This window comes from Glandiceps talaboti, chromosome 6, assembly GCF_964340395.1.
Source record: "Glandiceps talaboti chromosome 6, keGlaTala1.1, whole genome shotgun sequence".
Taxonomy (NCBI): Eukaryota; Metazoa; Hemichordata; class Enteropneusta; family Spengelidae; genus Glandiceps; species Glandiceps talaboti.
Genome location: NC_135554.1, coordinates 23176546 through 23192517, shown reverse-complemented (window position 1 = coordinate 23192517; position 15972 = coordinate 23176546). Strand labels below are relative to the sequence as shown.

At 38.8% G+C, this 15972-nt stretch overlaps 1 protein-coding gene across 1 annotated transcript; it reads left to right on the top strand.

Moving 5' to 3' along the window:
- Positions 1 to 667: 667 nt before the first annotated feature.
- LOC144436979 (sushi, von Willebrand factor type A, EGF and pentraxin domain-containing protein 1-like) lies at positions 668 to 14701 on the top strand. Its single transcript, XM_078125844.1, has 9 exons — positions 668 to 932; positions 1626 to 1805; positions 2122 to 2295; positions 2434 to 8781; positions 9323 to 9607; positions 11021 to 12043; positions 12623 to 12745; positions 13649 to 13739; positions 14605 to 14701. The coding sequence occupies exons 1-9, from the start codon at positions 668 to 670 to the stop codon at positions 14630 to 14632; spliced, it is 8517 nt and encodes a 2838-aa protein (XP_077981970.1). The 3' UTR covers positions 14633 to 14701.
- The last annotated feature ends 1271 nt before the right edge of the window (positions 14702 to 15972 follow it).

Here is a 15972-nt window from a genome sequence, read left to right as displayed (position 1 = left end):
TAAATTTATGATCTTCAAAAAACGATTTATCATATTTGCTTTGTAGTTTTGTCCTGTATGTAAATAATGAGAGGACAGTAACGGATGTAACAGCCAATGATGATAGGTGGCATCATATCGCAGTCACCTGGACATCAGAATTGGGACAATGGTACATCTATAAAGATGGATCTATGGTGCAAAGTGGTAATGGATTAGCAGCTGATACAACTATACCAGGTAAAGTCTTCGATAAAGCCGGGTCCTGGAGGACATCACAATCAAATAATATTTCCTTTGATTATCTGGGATGTTAACTACATTACTGTAAATGATAATCAAAGACGACACCAAGTCTTCCTGTAACATATACGATTCAGTTACTTTTAATATCTTTCAGGATTACATAAAATAGATCCCAGCAATGCTTCCCGGGACAATACTAGACCAGTGATTTGTCTTTTGTTGTCAATTAATATCTGTTAAATTAATTAATATCTGTTAAATCTCCCTTGACATTAAATAGTCATATGCACCCTCCTGTTGCTCAAGTATCAGAATCAGAATGCAAGATCGTGATATCGTCCTAGCCGGTATGACCATTTAATCATCTTCCCAAGGAAGAGCAGCGTGCATTGTGTTTGTTCATTTTTCAATTTTAAGCACTATCCTATATGTATTTTCTGACATGTCCAATAAATTATCGTTTTTAGGAGGTGGTATATTAATCATTGGCCAGGAGCAGGATGCCTACGGTGGAGGATTCAGTGCTCCAGAATCTTTCCTTGGTGAACTATCACTTCTTAATATCTGGAATCAGGTATTCAGCCAGAGAGAAGTTGGTGATATATTGTACAATTGTGAAAAATACTTTGGAAATGTGAAATCTTGGCCAGATTTCATTGATGGGATACAAGGAAGAATTCACACCAAGTCAAATGACTTCTGTCAAGGTAGAGTATGTATGTATGTATGTATGTATGTATGTATGTATGTATGTATGTATGTATGTATGTATGTATGTATGTATGTGTGTGTATGTCTGTGTGTGTGTCTGTGTGTGTATGTATGTATGTATGTATGTATGTATGTATGTATGTATGTATGTGTGTGTGTATGTATGTATGTATGTATGTATGTATGTATGTATATGTATGTATGTATGTATGTATGTATGTATGTATGTATGTATGTATGTACGAGTACAGAGGTAATGAGTACAAGAGTCGGTTGAAGGAGGAGGAAATGATTATCCGATCCATCTCAGAATGATGGAACCCCATGGAATCAATAGATTATTTATATCACTCCCTAATAGCTAACTACGTATATTCTATCTTTCAGACGTGTTCTATCATAGGGTTCTTTTTGGTGCATGCGACTTTTAGATCTTTCCTCACATATTTTACCGTTTATAAGAACTTGCGGTGTGTCGTTCCATTCCATAACATTTAGATATATAGTCAGGTGATGACTGACTATTATCTGGCATTGACATCCTATGAGAAAGAATATATGATTTGAAACATCAGGATTGAATTTATTTATCAGGACGGTCTCCTCATTACTTTTGCACTCCAAATAGAATAACAATGTTTGCAGAATTTGATATGAATCTATGATTACACGATTGTTGCATTCTACAGGTTGTCAATTCCCTCAAACTCCTCTAAATGGAAGTTACATCGGGGGATCTCCGGGTTCTTGGGCTGAGCCTGACAAAGAGATACAAATGAGCTGTGACCCAGCATTTGACCTGGTTGGTGCATTGTGGAGTAAATGCCAAATTCATGGTGGATGGTTGCCAGATTTACCCTTCTGTAGATGTAAGCTATTCTCATTTCATAGAAAACCTTCGAATTGTGAAAACATACCTTGCTGAAAAGACCTTAAGAAAGATCTTACACTCAGCTTCAAACTGGTTAAATTGAAACTAAAGGCAGTGGGTTTGGCTCTCTGAATCTATTAGCATCAAGTCATTTAATTAAACAATATACAATGAAGCCAAAGAAACATCTAACAATTGCTTAGCAGATATCATGTCAGTGCATACTTTAGTGTTAATGACCCCACTATTTACACCTATTACTAGAGTTGATTGTGTGTTTTAGAAAATTCTATTGTCTCTCTCATTCCTTTAAGTAAAGAGTTGTGGTTATCCAGGAACCCTGTCTGATGGTCAAAAGCTTGGAGTTAGTTATTATGTTGGTGATACAGTCAGGTGGCAGTGTGATTTCGGATATACTTTGGTTGGCAATGCTGCCATCACATGCACATTGGATGGAACATGGAGTGGGGCCAAACCAGTGTGTAAAGGTATGTTAATAGACACCCTTATTGCAATCTAAATCACTATGGTACAAGAGTAAAATTTTAACACCTTTTAAACATTTTCGTTGTTACAGTGAAATGGTAAATGTTTTAAAAATTGTTGTTTCCCGCTATCTTTTGCAGAAATTGAATGCAGTGATCTTCCTCAAGTAAGATATGGTACAGTGACTAGTGTGGGCAGGGCAATAAGACGATTTGGGGCTCAGGTAACATTCACTTGTAACACTGGATATGAAATGAAAGGCATTGAAAATGTCCGCTGTCAGTCAGATGGTTCATGGAGTGAAATTCCAAGCTGTGATCCAGTTGAGTGTGGTCCACCAAATCAAATAAGTTATGGCAAAGTAGAAAAAAATGGGCATAGTTTTGGTGCAGTCCTTCGATATACCTGTGACAAAGGCTTTGTACTATCTGGTGGTGAAGTAAGATCATGTGGTGCTGATGGCCAATGGACAGGAGAGGAACCATTTTGTCAAATTGTCACCTGTGAGCAGCCCCCTGGAATACTTAATGGAGATATGTCTGTCAGTGCATACACTTATGGCAGTGTTGCTGAATACTGGTGTCACGATGGTTATATTCTGAATGGCAATGCAAAAGCAGATTGTACGGAGCATGGTAATTGGACAACTCCTCCTACCTGTATATTGGGACAGTGTAGTGACCCTGATGTTCCAGAACATGGCACCGTTAGCGTGACAGGAACAAGATTTAAAGACACTGCTACATATGAGTGTTATGTTGGCTATGATTTGTTAGGTGTGAAAGCTAGAATATGTGGAAGTGATATTACATGGAGTGGGGAAACACCAAAATGTGAACCCGTGTCCTGCGGACAACCCCAAAAGGTAGCTCATGGGGTGTATACAGATTCTGTGTACCTTTATGGAAATGTGGTTACATTTGAATGTGAAATGGGTTATGTTATGACTGGCAATTCATCTATAACATGTCAATCAAACAGACAATGGACAGACTATCCTGAATGTAATCCTATAGAGTGTGGTGAATCTCAAGTGGTGCCAAATGCAGAGTTCAATAGCACTGGAAAAACGTTCGGTCATGTCACTTTTCATCAATGTCATGAAGGTTTCATATTACACGGATTCCCAAGTCAGGTTTGCCAGCATGATGGTTTCTGGACACCTGGTCCTATCTGTGAACCAGTGGACTGTGAAACCCCTCCAGATGTGGCAAATGCAAGGAAGACTGGACAAACCCACATTTATCAAAGTGTTGTAAATTACGATTGTGACAAGGGACATGAAATGAATGGAGTTGGCCAGATCGAATGTAAATCCGATGGAATGTGGACCAAAACACCACAGTGTATTATTGTTGATTGTGGGACCCCACCTGAAGTTGTGAATGCAATCAAAGCAGCTAGTAACACCATATATGGCAGTCTGGTTAATTACACGTGTCAAGCAGGTTATATTGGTAATGATGACATGTTTATCCATTGCCAGACTGACAAGACTTGGAGTCCAGCACCAGTATGTCGACCAGTTAGCTGTGGCTCACCATGGTCTGTGAATCATAGTACTATCAGTGGTGGGGATTATACTTTTAACAACACTGTTGTATATTCATGTGAATATGGTTACGACCTTGTTGGTGTTTCTGAACATAGTTGCCAGGAAAATGGGTTCTGGAGTGGTGAACAACCCAGCTGTACACTTGTTAATTGTGGTGAACCACAAGCAGTTCTACATAGTAAACATACTGGACAAATATTTACCTATGACAGCTCACTGCATTACACTTGCAATTATGGGTATGAACTACGGGGTAGTGGAGTGGTGACCTGCAAGGGCACCGGCAAGTGGTCTAACCTTCCACTTTGTACTCCAGTAGATTGTGGAAGCCTGCCAACTATTTATCATGGCTCTGTGAATGCCACGGGTGAAACATATAATCATGTTGCCCAATACAAATGCAGTACTGGGTACCGCTTGAGTGGAAACACAGAAATTTCTTGTCTTGGTAGTGGAAGATGGAGTGATGATCCCCCATCTTGTCAGATTGTCTCATGTGGTTTACCCAAGAGAGTGAGTAATGCTGAAATTAAAGGAAGTTGGTATCTATTTGGGAACAGAGTTCACTATACTTGTAATGAAGGCTATAACCTGACTGGGAATGAGACAATAGAATGTTTGGCAACAGGAAACTGGACAACTTCACCCTCTTGTTCTCCTGTAGTTTGTGGGGAGCCAGAAGCACTACCAAATGGTATACAGGAATACACTGGTACCGTATTCCAGGACAGAGCAACTTATACTTGTAACACTGGGTATACTTTACAAGGAGAGAATCCCATAGTTTGTCAACATACTGGAAAGTGGAGTAAAATGCCAGTGTGCAAACCAGTATCCTGTCCAATTCCACAGACTGTCTTACATAGCAGTGTTAAAGTAACTGGTATTACCTTGGGCCACAACATAACTTACGAGTGTGAATCTGGTTACCACCTGAGAGGGAGTGGGCAAATGTCATGCCAACCTGACAAATCGTGGAGTAGTTTGCCACCTAAATGTGAAATTGTTCAATGTGGGCCCCCAGTTGATGTAAATTATGCTACTGTAAATGGTGATGAGCATACATATGGCAGCGTGGTTTATTTTCAATGTATACCTGGATATAAGATGCTTGGCAATGGAACGGTGTATTGTCAACACACTGGTAAGTGGACAATCCCACCAGTTTGCTCACCTGTTAGCTGTGGGTCGCCAGAAGACGTGCCACATGGCATAATAAAAGGAGAAGGATACACCTATACTCAAAGTGTAACACATGAATGTGATGTAGGATATATGCTGAAAGGTAACACACAAAGAATATGTCAAGCCAATGCAACATGGAGTGGTGCGGCGCCTGTCTGCATGATCATCTCATGTGGGAAACCACCAAATGAACCACATTTGGTACAAAGTGGTTCTCAGTATATTTTTGGAAGTGTTGTGAATTACCGATGTGATGCAGGATATCGATTATCTGGAAACAGAACAATTATGTGTCTTGCTGATGGAAAATGGACCCCGGGGGCTGTATGTAACCCTGTTGATTGTGGTGCCCCTGAAGAAGCCCCATATTCTGAAACCTTTATAAGTGGAACCACCTTTGGCGAAGATGTTATGTATCAATGTGATATAGGTTATCTTCTTGAAGGTGACAGACAGAGACGGTGCTTAGAGAGTGGTATTTGGAGTGGAAATGTTCCAAGATGTGAGATTGTAATTTGTGGTGATGCACCAGTTGTACAATATGCCTCACATAACGGGTCTTCCTCACATGATTATGGTGATGTCATCCATTATGCATGTGATACAGGGTATGAAAAGACAGAAAATCGTTTAGTAAAGTGCAAAGACTCTGGGGAATGGACTGATCTGCCTGCATGTGGTCCAGTCTCATGTGGAGTCCCAGAAACAGTTCCCAATGGCAAGGTCGAAGCAACTGGACACACCTTTCAACACACTGCAGCATATACCTGTAATGCTGGGTATCATTTGCGAGGAGTTTCTGTTAGAAGTTGTCTAGCTGAGAAGGTATGGAGTGATATTGCTCCTACATGCGATATTTTAAGCTGTGGATCACCACCTCATGTTATTCACTCGACATACAGTGACAGCAATGGACATACATTTGGCAGTTTTGCTGTATATGAGTGTGACAGTGGTTATACATCAGTTGGGACAAGCAAAGTACAGTGCACTGAAACTGGACAATGGGGTGCTCCACCTGTGTGTACTCCAATATCCTGTGGTAATCCACACCAAATTGTACACGGCTTCATTGCATCCTCTGGTAGTTCTTACAAACAGAAGATTTTATATCAATGTGATGCTGGCTACCAATTAATTGGTGATGCAGAACAAGAATGTCTTGCGAATGGTCACTGGAGTGGTACCCCTCCTGAGTGTAATATAAGATCATGTGGTTTACCATATGAGGTGGCCAATGGCGATTTTACAGGAGAAATGTTTACCTTTGGTAGTATTGTAACATACACTTGTCACATAGGATACAATTTGAAAGGGTCACAAAGAGTTGAGTGCTTAGCAAATGCTGTGTGGACACCTGAACCAACATGTACACCAGTACTATGTGGACAATTAGAAGAAGTTCAACATGCAATTGCAACATTTACAGGCCACACATACAGCCATGTGGTAAATTACGCATGTCATATTGGTTATACTCTTATTGGTGATGAGCAACGTATCTGTCAAGCTGAAGGCAAATGGAGTGGCGAGTCACCAGTCTGTGAGATTGTGACATGTGGATCAGTTCCAACTGTCCAATTTGCTTTTCAAGTTGGGAGTGACAACACCTTTAATAGTATTGTGAGATACACTTGTCAACAAGGTTATGAACTCAGAGGGGAAAGGATAGTTAAATGTGAAGCATCTGGTGAATGGAGCACACCTCCAGTTTGTATCCCAGTGACTTGTCGCTCTCTCACAGATATACCACATGGTGTGCTTTTTATGCCTGACAACACTTATACTGGTATTGCCACATATGAATGTCAAACAGGCTACAGAATCAGGGGAAGTCGGCAGAGACGATGTCTGGCTAACAGATTCTGGAGTGGAAGTCTTCCAGTGTGCCAACTGATATCATGTGGCCAGCCAGAAGATGTACAACATGCCACTTATTCTGACACAGAATTCACTTTCGGTAGTTCTGTTTCTTACATATGTGATGTTGGTTATGACACAGTTGGGGATCCATCTGTTGAATGTGTTGCAAGTGGTCTCTGGACCCAAAATCCAGTCTGCATGCCAATAAACTGTGGAGCACCACCTCCAGTACCCCACGGAATAGCCATCGGGGACGATTTCTCATATGGAAAAGTTATAAGGATTTCTTGTAGACTTGGTTATACTGTGAAAGATAAGGAAGAAAATATGAGATGTCAGGCAAACAAGATGTGGTCAGCTGCTCCAGAATGTGTGCCACAGAACTGTGGTGAGCCTAAACCAGTACCTCATGCCACAATGAGAGGCAGCAGATACACTTATGGCAGTCGGGTATACTTTGACTGCAACACTGGTTATGAATTACATGGTAGCGACTTGATGTTGTGTCAAGTCAGTGGAGAATGGACAGCACCTCCTACATGTACACCTGTAACTTGTGGCAATCCAGATGGTATAGAACATGCTATCCTATCCAGCACAGGACATAGCTTTACAGATATAGTAACTTATCATTGCGAAGATGGTTACAATTTAGATGGCCAAAACCAGAGAGAATGTCAATCTAATGGACAGTGGAGTGGTGAGTTGCCGCAGTGTCTCCGTATCTCATGTGGGCCACCAAAGAAAACTGATTATGCAGTATTACTGGACACAGATTATTTCTATAACAGCGTTGCTCGTTACAACTGTCGACCAGGGTATGAACTAATAGGTGCTGACCAAGTGATATGTACATCCAGTGGATCATGGAGTCCAGAGCCGCCAGTGTGTAATATTATCAATTGTGTTACTCCAAACCCAATTCCCCATGGTTCTGTTCATGGTCACAACTTTTCCTACAATAGTGTGGTTACCTACAGCTGTGACTCTGGCTACAAGCTACACGGAGTTGGGAGTCAGACATGTTTACTTAACAAAACATGGAGCTACACCCCACCTATATGTCAACTGATAAAATGCAATGCTCCAGAAGATATTCCAAATGGCAGATTTGTAGGTGACAACTTCTTCTATGGCTGGACTGTCCAATACTCTTGTGATCTAGGCTACATCTTGCATGGTGAAGGCATAAGAAGATGCCAGGCAGACTCTTCGTGGAGTGGACCAACCCCTTCCTGTAAACCACTTAGTTGTGGTGCGCCATCTGCTATAGCCAATGGAAGACATATCGTGCTGCTTGGACATGACTATAATTTGGGAAGACGAATACGATACATATGTGATGCTGGTTATACTAGCAGTGCAGACGGAGTACAGGTGTGCATGAATGATGGACTTTGGCATGGGGAAGTGCCTGTTTGTAGTAGGATATCATGTGGTCAGCCAGTTGTAGCAGCGCACAGCTTTATCAAATCCAGCAGCTATGAGTTCGAGAATATTGTAGAATATGACTGCATGCCTGGCTATGATTTGAAAGGTGAAAGTAGTCGTCAGTGTCAGTCGAATGGGCAATGGAGTGGTGCTGTTCCTACATGTGAACCTGTGTCATGTGGCCCACCCCCAACTGTCATAGATGCAACAGCACATGGTGGTCATGTCACATTCAATAGCATTGTCAGCTACACCTGTAATGTAGGGTACGATCTGCAAGGTTCAAATACTATACAATGTTTGGCCAATTCTTCGTGGTCTGTTGTAACTATAGTATGTACTCCAGCTCTGTGTGGGAAACCACCAAGATTGAGGAATGGGAACTATCATGGAAAGGACTATACATTTGGACACTATGTGCATTATTATTGCCATCCTGGTTACATTCTTCAAGGTAAGTACCCTTTGCACTTATGATTGTCAACACATCACCTGTGGATAATTAACAACTACTGAAGAAATATAATATCTTTTTACAAGTATCTAATTTAGTGAATATATCTTTGCTAACTTAGTTGATGAAAAAAATGTCCCAACTGCAGGTTGTGCTGGTTTAATACAATTTTATTGTAAAACTATCTATATATAATACAATAGTTGAGCAGCAGTACCTTTTTCTGAGGAAATATTTATTGATTGGCCAATTATTATATGGCTCAGGATATGTAAATTGACTGAGAAAAGACAAAAAAGGATAAAAACAAGTACAATTCATAAAATCTTAATTATGAATATGTATTCATTTGTACAGTGGGGAGTGTATTGTACATTTATGAGAACACTGAAATCAAAATGGATCATACATGTTTAAACTGGAGAAAATGAGTAACACCAGAATGGTATGGTATAGTGATGTAAAGACTTTTGTGGTGGGAACATCGTTACAAGTTTTGTATCAATAAGTTTAACAAAAACTTTCATATGCGTCCTCTCAGGGGGATCAAACCAACTGTGTGGTGCTGATGGTCAGTGGAATGGCACATCACCTAGGTGTCTACCAATTCAGTGTGGTACACCTCCACAGATAACAGCTGGCAGTGTGATGGGCAATGATTGGACACTTGGTAACACTGTGCACTATGATTGTTATGATGGCTACAACCTGAGAGGCAATAGTAGCAGAACATGTCAGGCTAATGGAGAATGGAGTGGCCATACGCCACACTGCCAACCGATATCATGTGGTCTGCCACCTACTGTAGCTTACAGCCATGTATCAGGTAAGTCTTGCCAACTTGTATCATATAGTTCGCCACCTACTGCTCACAGCCATGTATCAGGTACGTCTTGACAACTTGTATCATGTGGTCTGCCACGTTCTGCTCTCAGCCATGTATCAGGTAGTTCTTGCCAACTTTTATAATATAGTTCACCACCTACTGTAGCTTACAGCTATGTATCAGGGAGGTCTTACCAACTTTTGTCATGTGGTTCACCACCTACTGCTCACAGCTACCGGGTATGTATCAGGTAGGTTTTACCAACTTGTATCATGTGGTCTGCCACCTACTGCTTACAGCTATGTATCAGGTAGGTCTTACCAACTTGTATCATGTGGTTCACCATCTATTGCTTACAGCTATGTATCGGGTAGGTCTTGCCAACTTTTATCATGTGGTTCACCATCTATTGCTTACAGCTATGTATCGGGTAGGTCTTGCCAACTTGTATCATATAGTTCACCATCTATTGCATACAGCTATGTATCAGGTAGGGCTAACTTTCAAATCAATAACAAACTGAAAAACTTGAAGCTAATTATAGAACTGTAACCTCTGCTGCCCAGATTGAGAATATTGTAAACTTTTAAGAACGAAAAAATGAATACCTTTCTTTGATACTTGTATAACCATTCTTTTCTGTGGGTTCTTAACAGGATGCTGCTGTAAATATTTGAGCAGTTTTGCACAATTTACTTTCCCAACTAGTGGAGTCAGATATTTATTTCATTAGCATTTTAATATTGACGTCACGTATTCCCATGTGTAGACTATGAATAACAGGCATGTATGTGTATAGGAAATACAACTCACTTTGTGGTGATAACTTGATGATATTCATTATATCAAATGCAAAACCTCATCTCTCGTTTTTATATATAAATCCATATTCTCATTTAAACTGGTTCACATATAGTCAACACACAATAGTATTCAGCATTAGGCCAAATAAAAAAAGTTGTTTGGTTCCGGTTACCCAACCCCAGCTAGTTATTCACTGAAACCCTAAACTTTTTTTAACGTATTCAAGAAAAATAATAATAAAATCGCAAAAATTGTGAAGTCTCTCAAGAAATAGGGGATGCAGAAACTGACATCAACATAAAAAGACAATATAAAACTATTCTTCCAATCAGCAATGGCTGTACATCTGATAGGAAGAAATAAACAAAACAGAGACCATTTGGAAAACAATGGAAAACCTGAACTAGACACTCACACATGAAAAAAAAATAGACAACAAAATAAATAAAAAATCTACCTACCTCACCTGAACCACACAATTTTTTTTACGCCTTATATACAACGCTATTCAAAGACTTGAAGAACTTGAAATTACATTGTTAGTCATGAACGGTCAGTTAAGTGGATTTGGGAATGAATTACTCATATCTCAATTTCTTCCCTATATAGGTGTTGATTATCATTACAGAGAATATGTAGTGTATGTTTGCCAGGAAGGATATGAACTACATGGTAACAGTGTAAGACGATGTCAAGCTGACGGTTCGTGGAGTGGCAGAAATCTGACTTGCCAACCTGTATCTTGCCGTCCACCAGGTACACCAAATCACGGCAGTGTAGCTTCTAATGAAAACACTTATGGTAGCAAAGCCTACTTTACATGCCAAGAGGGTTATATCCTGCAAGGTCCTTCGCAGAGAACTTGTCTTTCTAATGGAGAGTGGAGTGGTGATATGCCAAGATGTGACCCAGTGTCATGCAATCATCCTCCATCTATACCAAGATCGGTTTCTCTCACATCTGACAACCGTATCATCTACAATTCAAATCGTGAATTCTACTTCGGCAATATAGTTAGATACCTCTGCCAGCAGGGCTACAGGATAGAGGGAAACGTTGAAATTGAATGCAATTCGGATGGTCAATGGAGTACACCACCAACATGTCAACCACTTTCTTGTAGTGTCGTTGCAAGTATTGACTTTGGATATGTGTCTGCTCCTAGCCACAAAGTAAATGCAACAATCACCTATGGCTGCTATACAGGGTACCAACTCCATGGCAGTGCCACTTCTGTGTGCCAAACAGATCAAACTTGGAGTCACCCACCACCGTTTTGTAGTCCTGTGTCCTGTGGAACTCCCAAAGTGATGTCAAATAGTTTGATTGATGGTGATCCAGACTACACATATGGTAAAGTCATTACCTACAGATGCGTCCAGGGGTATGAGATGATAGGAAACAGTACAAGCATGTGTCAAGAAAATAAAAGATGGAGTGAAGCTCTGGGTAATTGCATGCCTGTCAATTGTGGACCTGCTCCAGATGTGCCCAATGCTGTTAGAAGTACTTCTGGACAATATTTTGGTGATAAAGCAACATATACCTGTGAAGACGACTTTGTATTAGAAGGATCAAATGAAGCCAAATGTGCAGCAAATGGTAGATGGCATGGTGTTCCTGCTTGTGTTGGTAAGTGTGGTAATGATTTATACAAGGAAACAATGATTACCTACATGATGCTACGAATAATAATGGCCAATTATTAAAGGTTTTTGCTCTAGAACACCCTAAAACACACCCTACATTATCTAATGTGTATTTTTTTAGGATAACTAGAATTTATATATGCTAATGAGTATGCTAATGAGTATGCAGATATTATAATAATGAGGCATTATAGATGGAGAATATTCATTAACCTTGAATTGTGTACTGTATACTCTCCACATATGAGATATATTTAATCCACAACATCAGTCTTAATAAATTTTCACCAAAGTATACACAATATACTAAGTTATATTTTTTTGAAGACAAGAAGCAGAGTGTTTTGTCATAATATACTTCTAACTTGGTCGGTATTTTGATGATACATTATACTGTTCAGTACAAGTTTATGACAGGAAGTAAATTGTGATACAGAGTAATATTTATATGATTTGCAGTTTTCTTTGTGCATGTTTTCATTTATTTTGTAGTAATTGGAAACAATTTATTGTCTGGCTCTTTTGTCAACCTCAGCATCCTCTTTTTGCTCTATTCATTCAGAAAGGTCCTTTGAAGCAATTGAGGAAGCTGTCTGCATCCTGCCATGTTTGCATGGTGGTACTTGCGTAGCACCTTACCAGTGTAAATGCCCTCCAGGATATACTGGTTCACGGTGTGAAAATGGTAAGTATAATAAACTCTCATTTACACATTATACTACAGCTGTCCTAAAGAAGTGTCAACAGCGTTTTCACATGCTTTGTTGGTTGCACTCTTTCAATATAGATGCTTAACTGCTTCTCTTATTCTATCATAGCATTATTGAACCTCTCTTAATTTGTTGTAACATGTTATTTCCCTCTGCTCTCTGTCGTCAATAAAAATAAACGTAATATTTTTTTCACTGCTGCTAAAATTATGGGCCTGCCGACTCTTTCGCTCTCCAACTTTACTAATCATGCAGTACTGCGCAAGGTATGTGTGATTGCTGATGACAATAAACATCCAATTAATGCATATTTTGATATTCTTCCATCTGCGCAAATATACCTTTGTCTTAAATAAGCTCCTAAGTTCAATACAGTAAGACTTTTTTTGACCCATCAGCCCTCAGATTGTTAAATCGATGCTAAGTTGTATATGTGCATTTGTGTGGCTTGTCTTTGTTTGTACTAGTCCTAATTTACGTTTTTTGTGGTTATTTATTCCATTGTAAGATGTGAACTATGTATCCATTAATAAATAATAATAATAACATATCAAAACTATCATATTCTGCTGATATTGATATGACCTTATCTGTGTAAATGCCCATCAGGGTATACTGGTTTCACGGTGTGAAAATGGTATAATCTTCTCATGTGCTGTACATTGTATATAACATAAACAACCCTATGCACATTGGACTACCACGTCTAGACCAAATCCCACCACACACATAACTTATCAGCCAGTAAAGTTGTGTGTCGCTTTTTACGGATAGATTAATCTAAACTTAAATGTATCTTCTACATAGCAATATTGTTTCAAGACAGGACGAACCTAAACACTTATTAGCACCTATCGTGATTTCAATTTTATTTTTAGCTTTATGTCATGGTCAATGTATGATAAGGGGAAGATGTTATGGAAGAAACAGATGTAGATGTCCTCCAGGGAGAGGTGGCAACTGTAACAGGTAAATAACCACATTTTGCATCAATTGCAGTTGCATTTAGTTCCAGTTAGTTGATGATTATATTTTAACAATATCTGTGTCTGCAAGTCACACAAATGGTTGGCTAGTTAATATGGATATGGTCTTTCCTTGAATGATGGAATATTTGGATTGGATTTAAACCTACTTAAATAACCTCTCTTAGATATTATTCCCATTATTTCACTATTTTCAAAATTGGAATTACCTACGAAAACACCATCAGTGACAAAACCCTTAGGTCATAAGTATTTTCAAGCTGAGTAGAGAAAAAACATGTGGGAATTAATACCTTGGCAAGCATATACTTTATGAAAAGGTGGGAAAATAACTGATTTTGAACATTTCACTGTTTGATAAATTGTGTGTTTCTGACAATGGCCAATTTCAAAATAGGATGGGTAGGTATATAGGGATTATTTTTTTAACTTCAAGATCTGTCCAAGCGTTCTCTTCATATTTTAATACCGAGGTCAACAGAGACTTCTCATTTATGTGATCACACTTTCTGTACGATATGCAGAAGACATCGTGTGGTACGCCATATTCTGCTATGCTCACACAAGGCAATGATGTCTTCAAATCTTACTATGACAAATTTTTGATAATTTTTTCGAATTACCTAAAAAATAGGTTGGGCAGTAAAAAACTAGTTTTGGTCGGGTTACCGGAACCAAATTATTATTATGGGGGGGGTGGGGGTGAGCAGTGTCAACCATCAATCCTTTGGTACTTTATGGAAACAATTTTAACATAATTTTTAAATTCAGAAACTGTAGATTTGCCCTGAAAAAGCTGGTAAAAAAACCTACCATCATGTTTTACATATCTGTCTGTATTCTTCTAGGAGTCCAAGATCTGGAGTACATCTTTGAGGTCAAGAAGATGAAAAGCCTGTCATATTTACCTTGGGCTTTTCTGAAATACAAGTTGAAGGCATTTCTCGCAGCTGAAATTTAAGTCGTTGAACTGATACTGGAAGTTTTATCATCTTTCTGAATGTTGGAATACTAGTATTCTTGAGAAATAGAACTGAACTGTAACAATACACAAACCTAGGAGATGGTTAAGGGTGCTTGATTTCTCAATGTATGAAGTGCAGTTGCAACACACGAGACTTCATTTTAAATTATTATAGTGGCATACTTAGGGTCGTGATCAATAGTTCAATGTAGGATAAAAAACTAAATTCTTTTACAGGGTGGGGTGGGGTGTTTAGTTCTCATTCTACAAAACCGATTTTACTTTTGATGGATGTTTTGTAACACCTATATACAAATATTTCTAAAAAGTGTCAAATTTGAAATGGAAGAATTTTCACTACAGTAAATGCATGGCACTAAAATAAAGTAAAGTGTCAAGAATAGAACTATTCCTGTACTCATTACAGACTGGCTTTATATTCATAGCATTACACACTGGCTTTATATTCATAGCATTACACACTGGCTTTATATTCATAGCATTACACACTGGCTTTACATTCATAGCACTACATACTACTACATACTGGCTTTATATTCATAGCACTACATACTACTACATACTGGCTTTGTATTCATAGCACTACATACTACTACATACTGGCTTTGTATTAATAGCACTACATACTACTACATACTGGCTTTCTATTCATAGCACTACACACTACTACATACTGGCTTTATATTCATAGTACTACACACTGGCTTTATATTCATAGCATTACACACTGGCTTTATATTCATAGCATTACACACTGGCTTTACATTCATAGCACTACATACTACTACATACTGGCTTTATATTCATAGCACTACATACTACTACATACTGGCTTTGTATTCATAGCACTACATACTACTACATACTGGCTTTGTATTAATAGCACTACATACTACTACATACTGGCTTTCTATTCATAGCACTACATACTACTACATACTGGCTTTATATTCATAGCACTACATACTACTACATACTGGCTTTACATTCATAGCACTACATACTACTACATACTGGCTTTATATTGATAGCACTACATACTACTACATACTGGCTTTATATTGATAGCACTACATACTACTACATACTGGCTTTATATTCATAGCACTACACACTACTACATACTGGCTTTATATTCATAGCACTACACACTACTACATACTGGCTTTATATTGATAGCACTACACACTACTACATACTGGCTTTATATTGATAGCACTACATACTACTA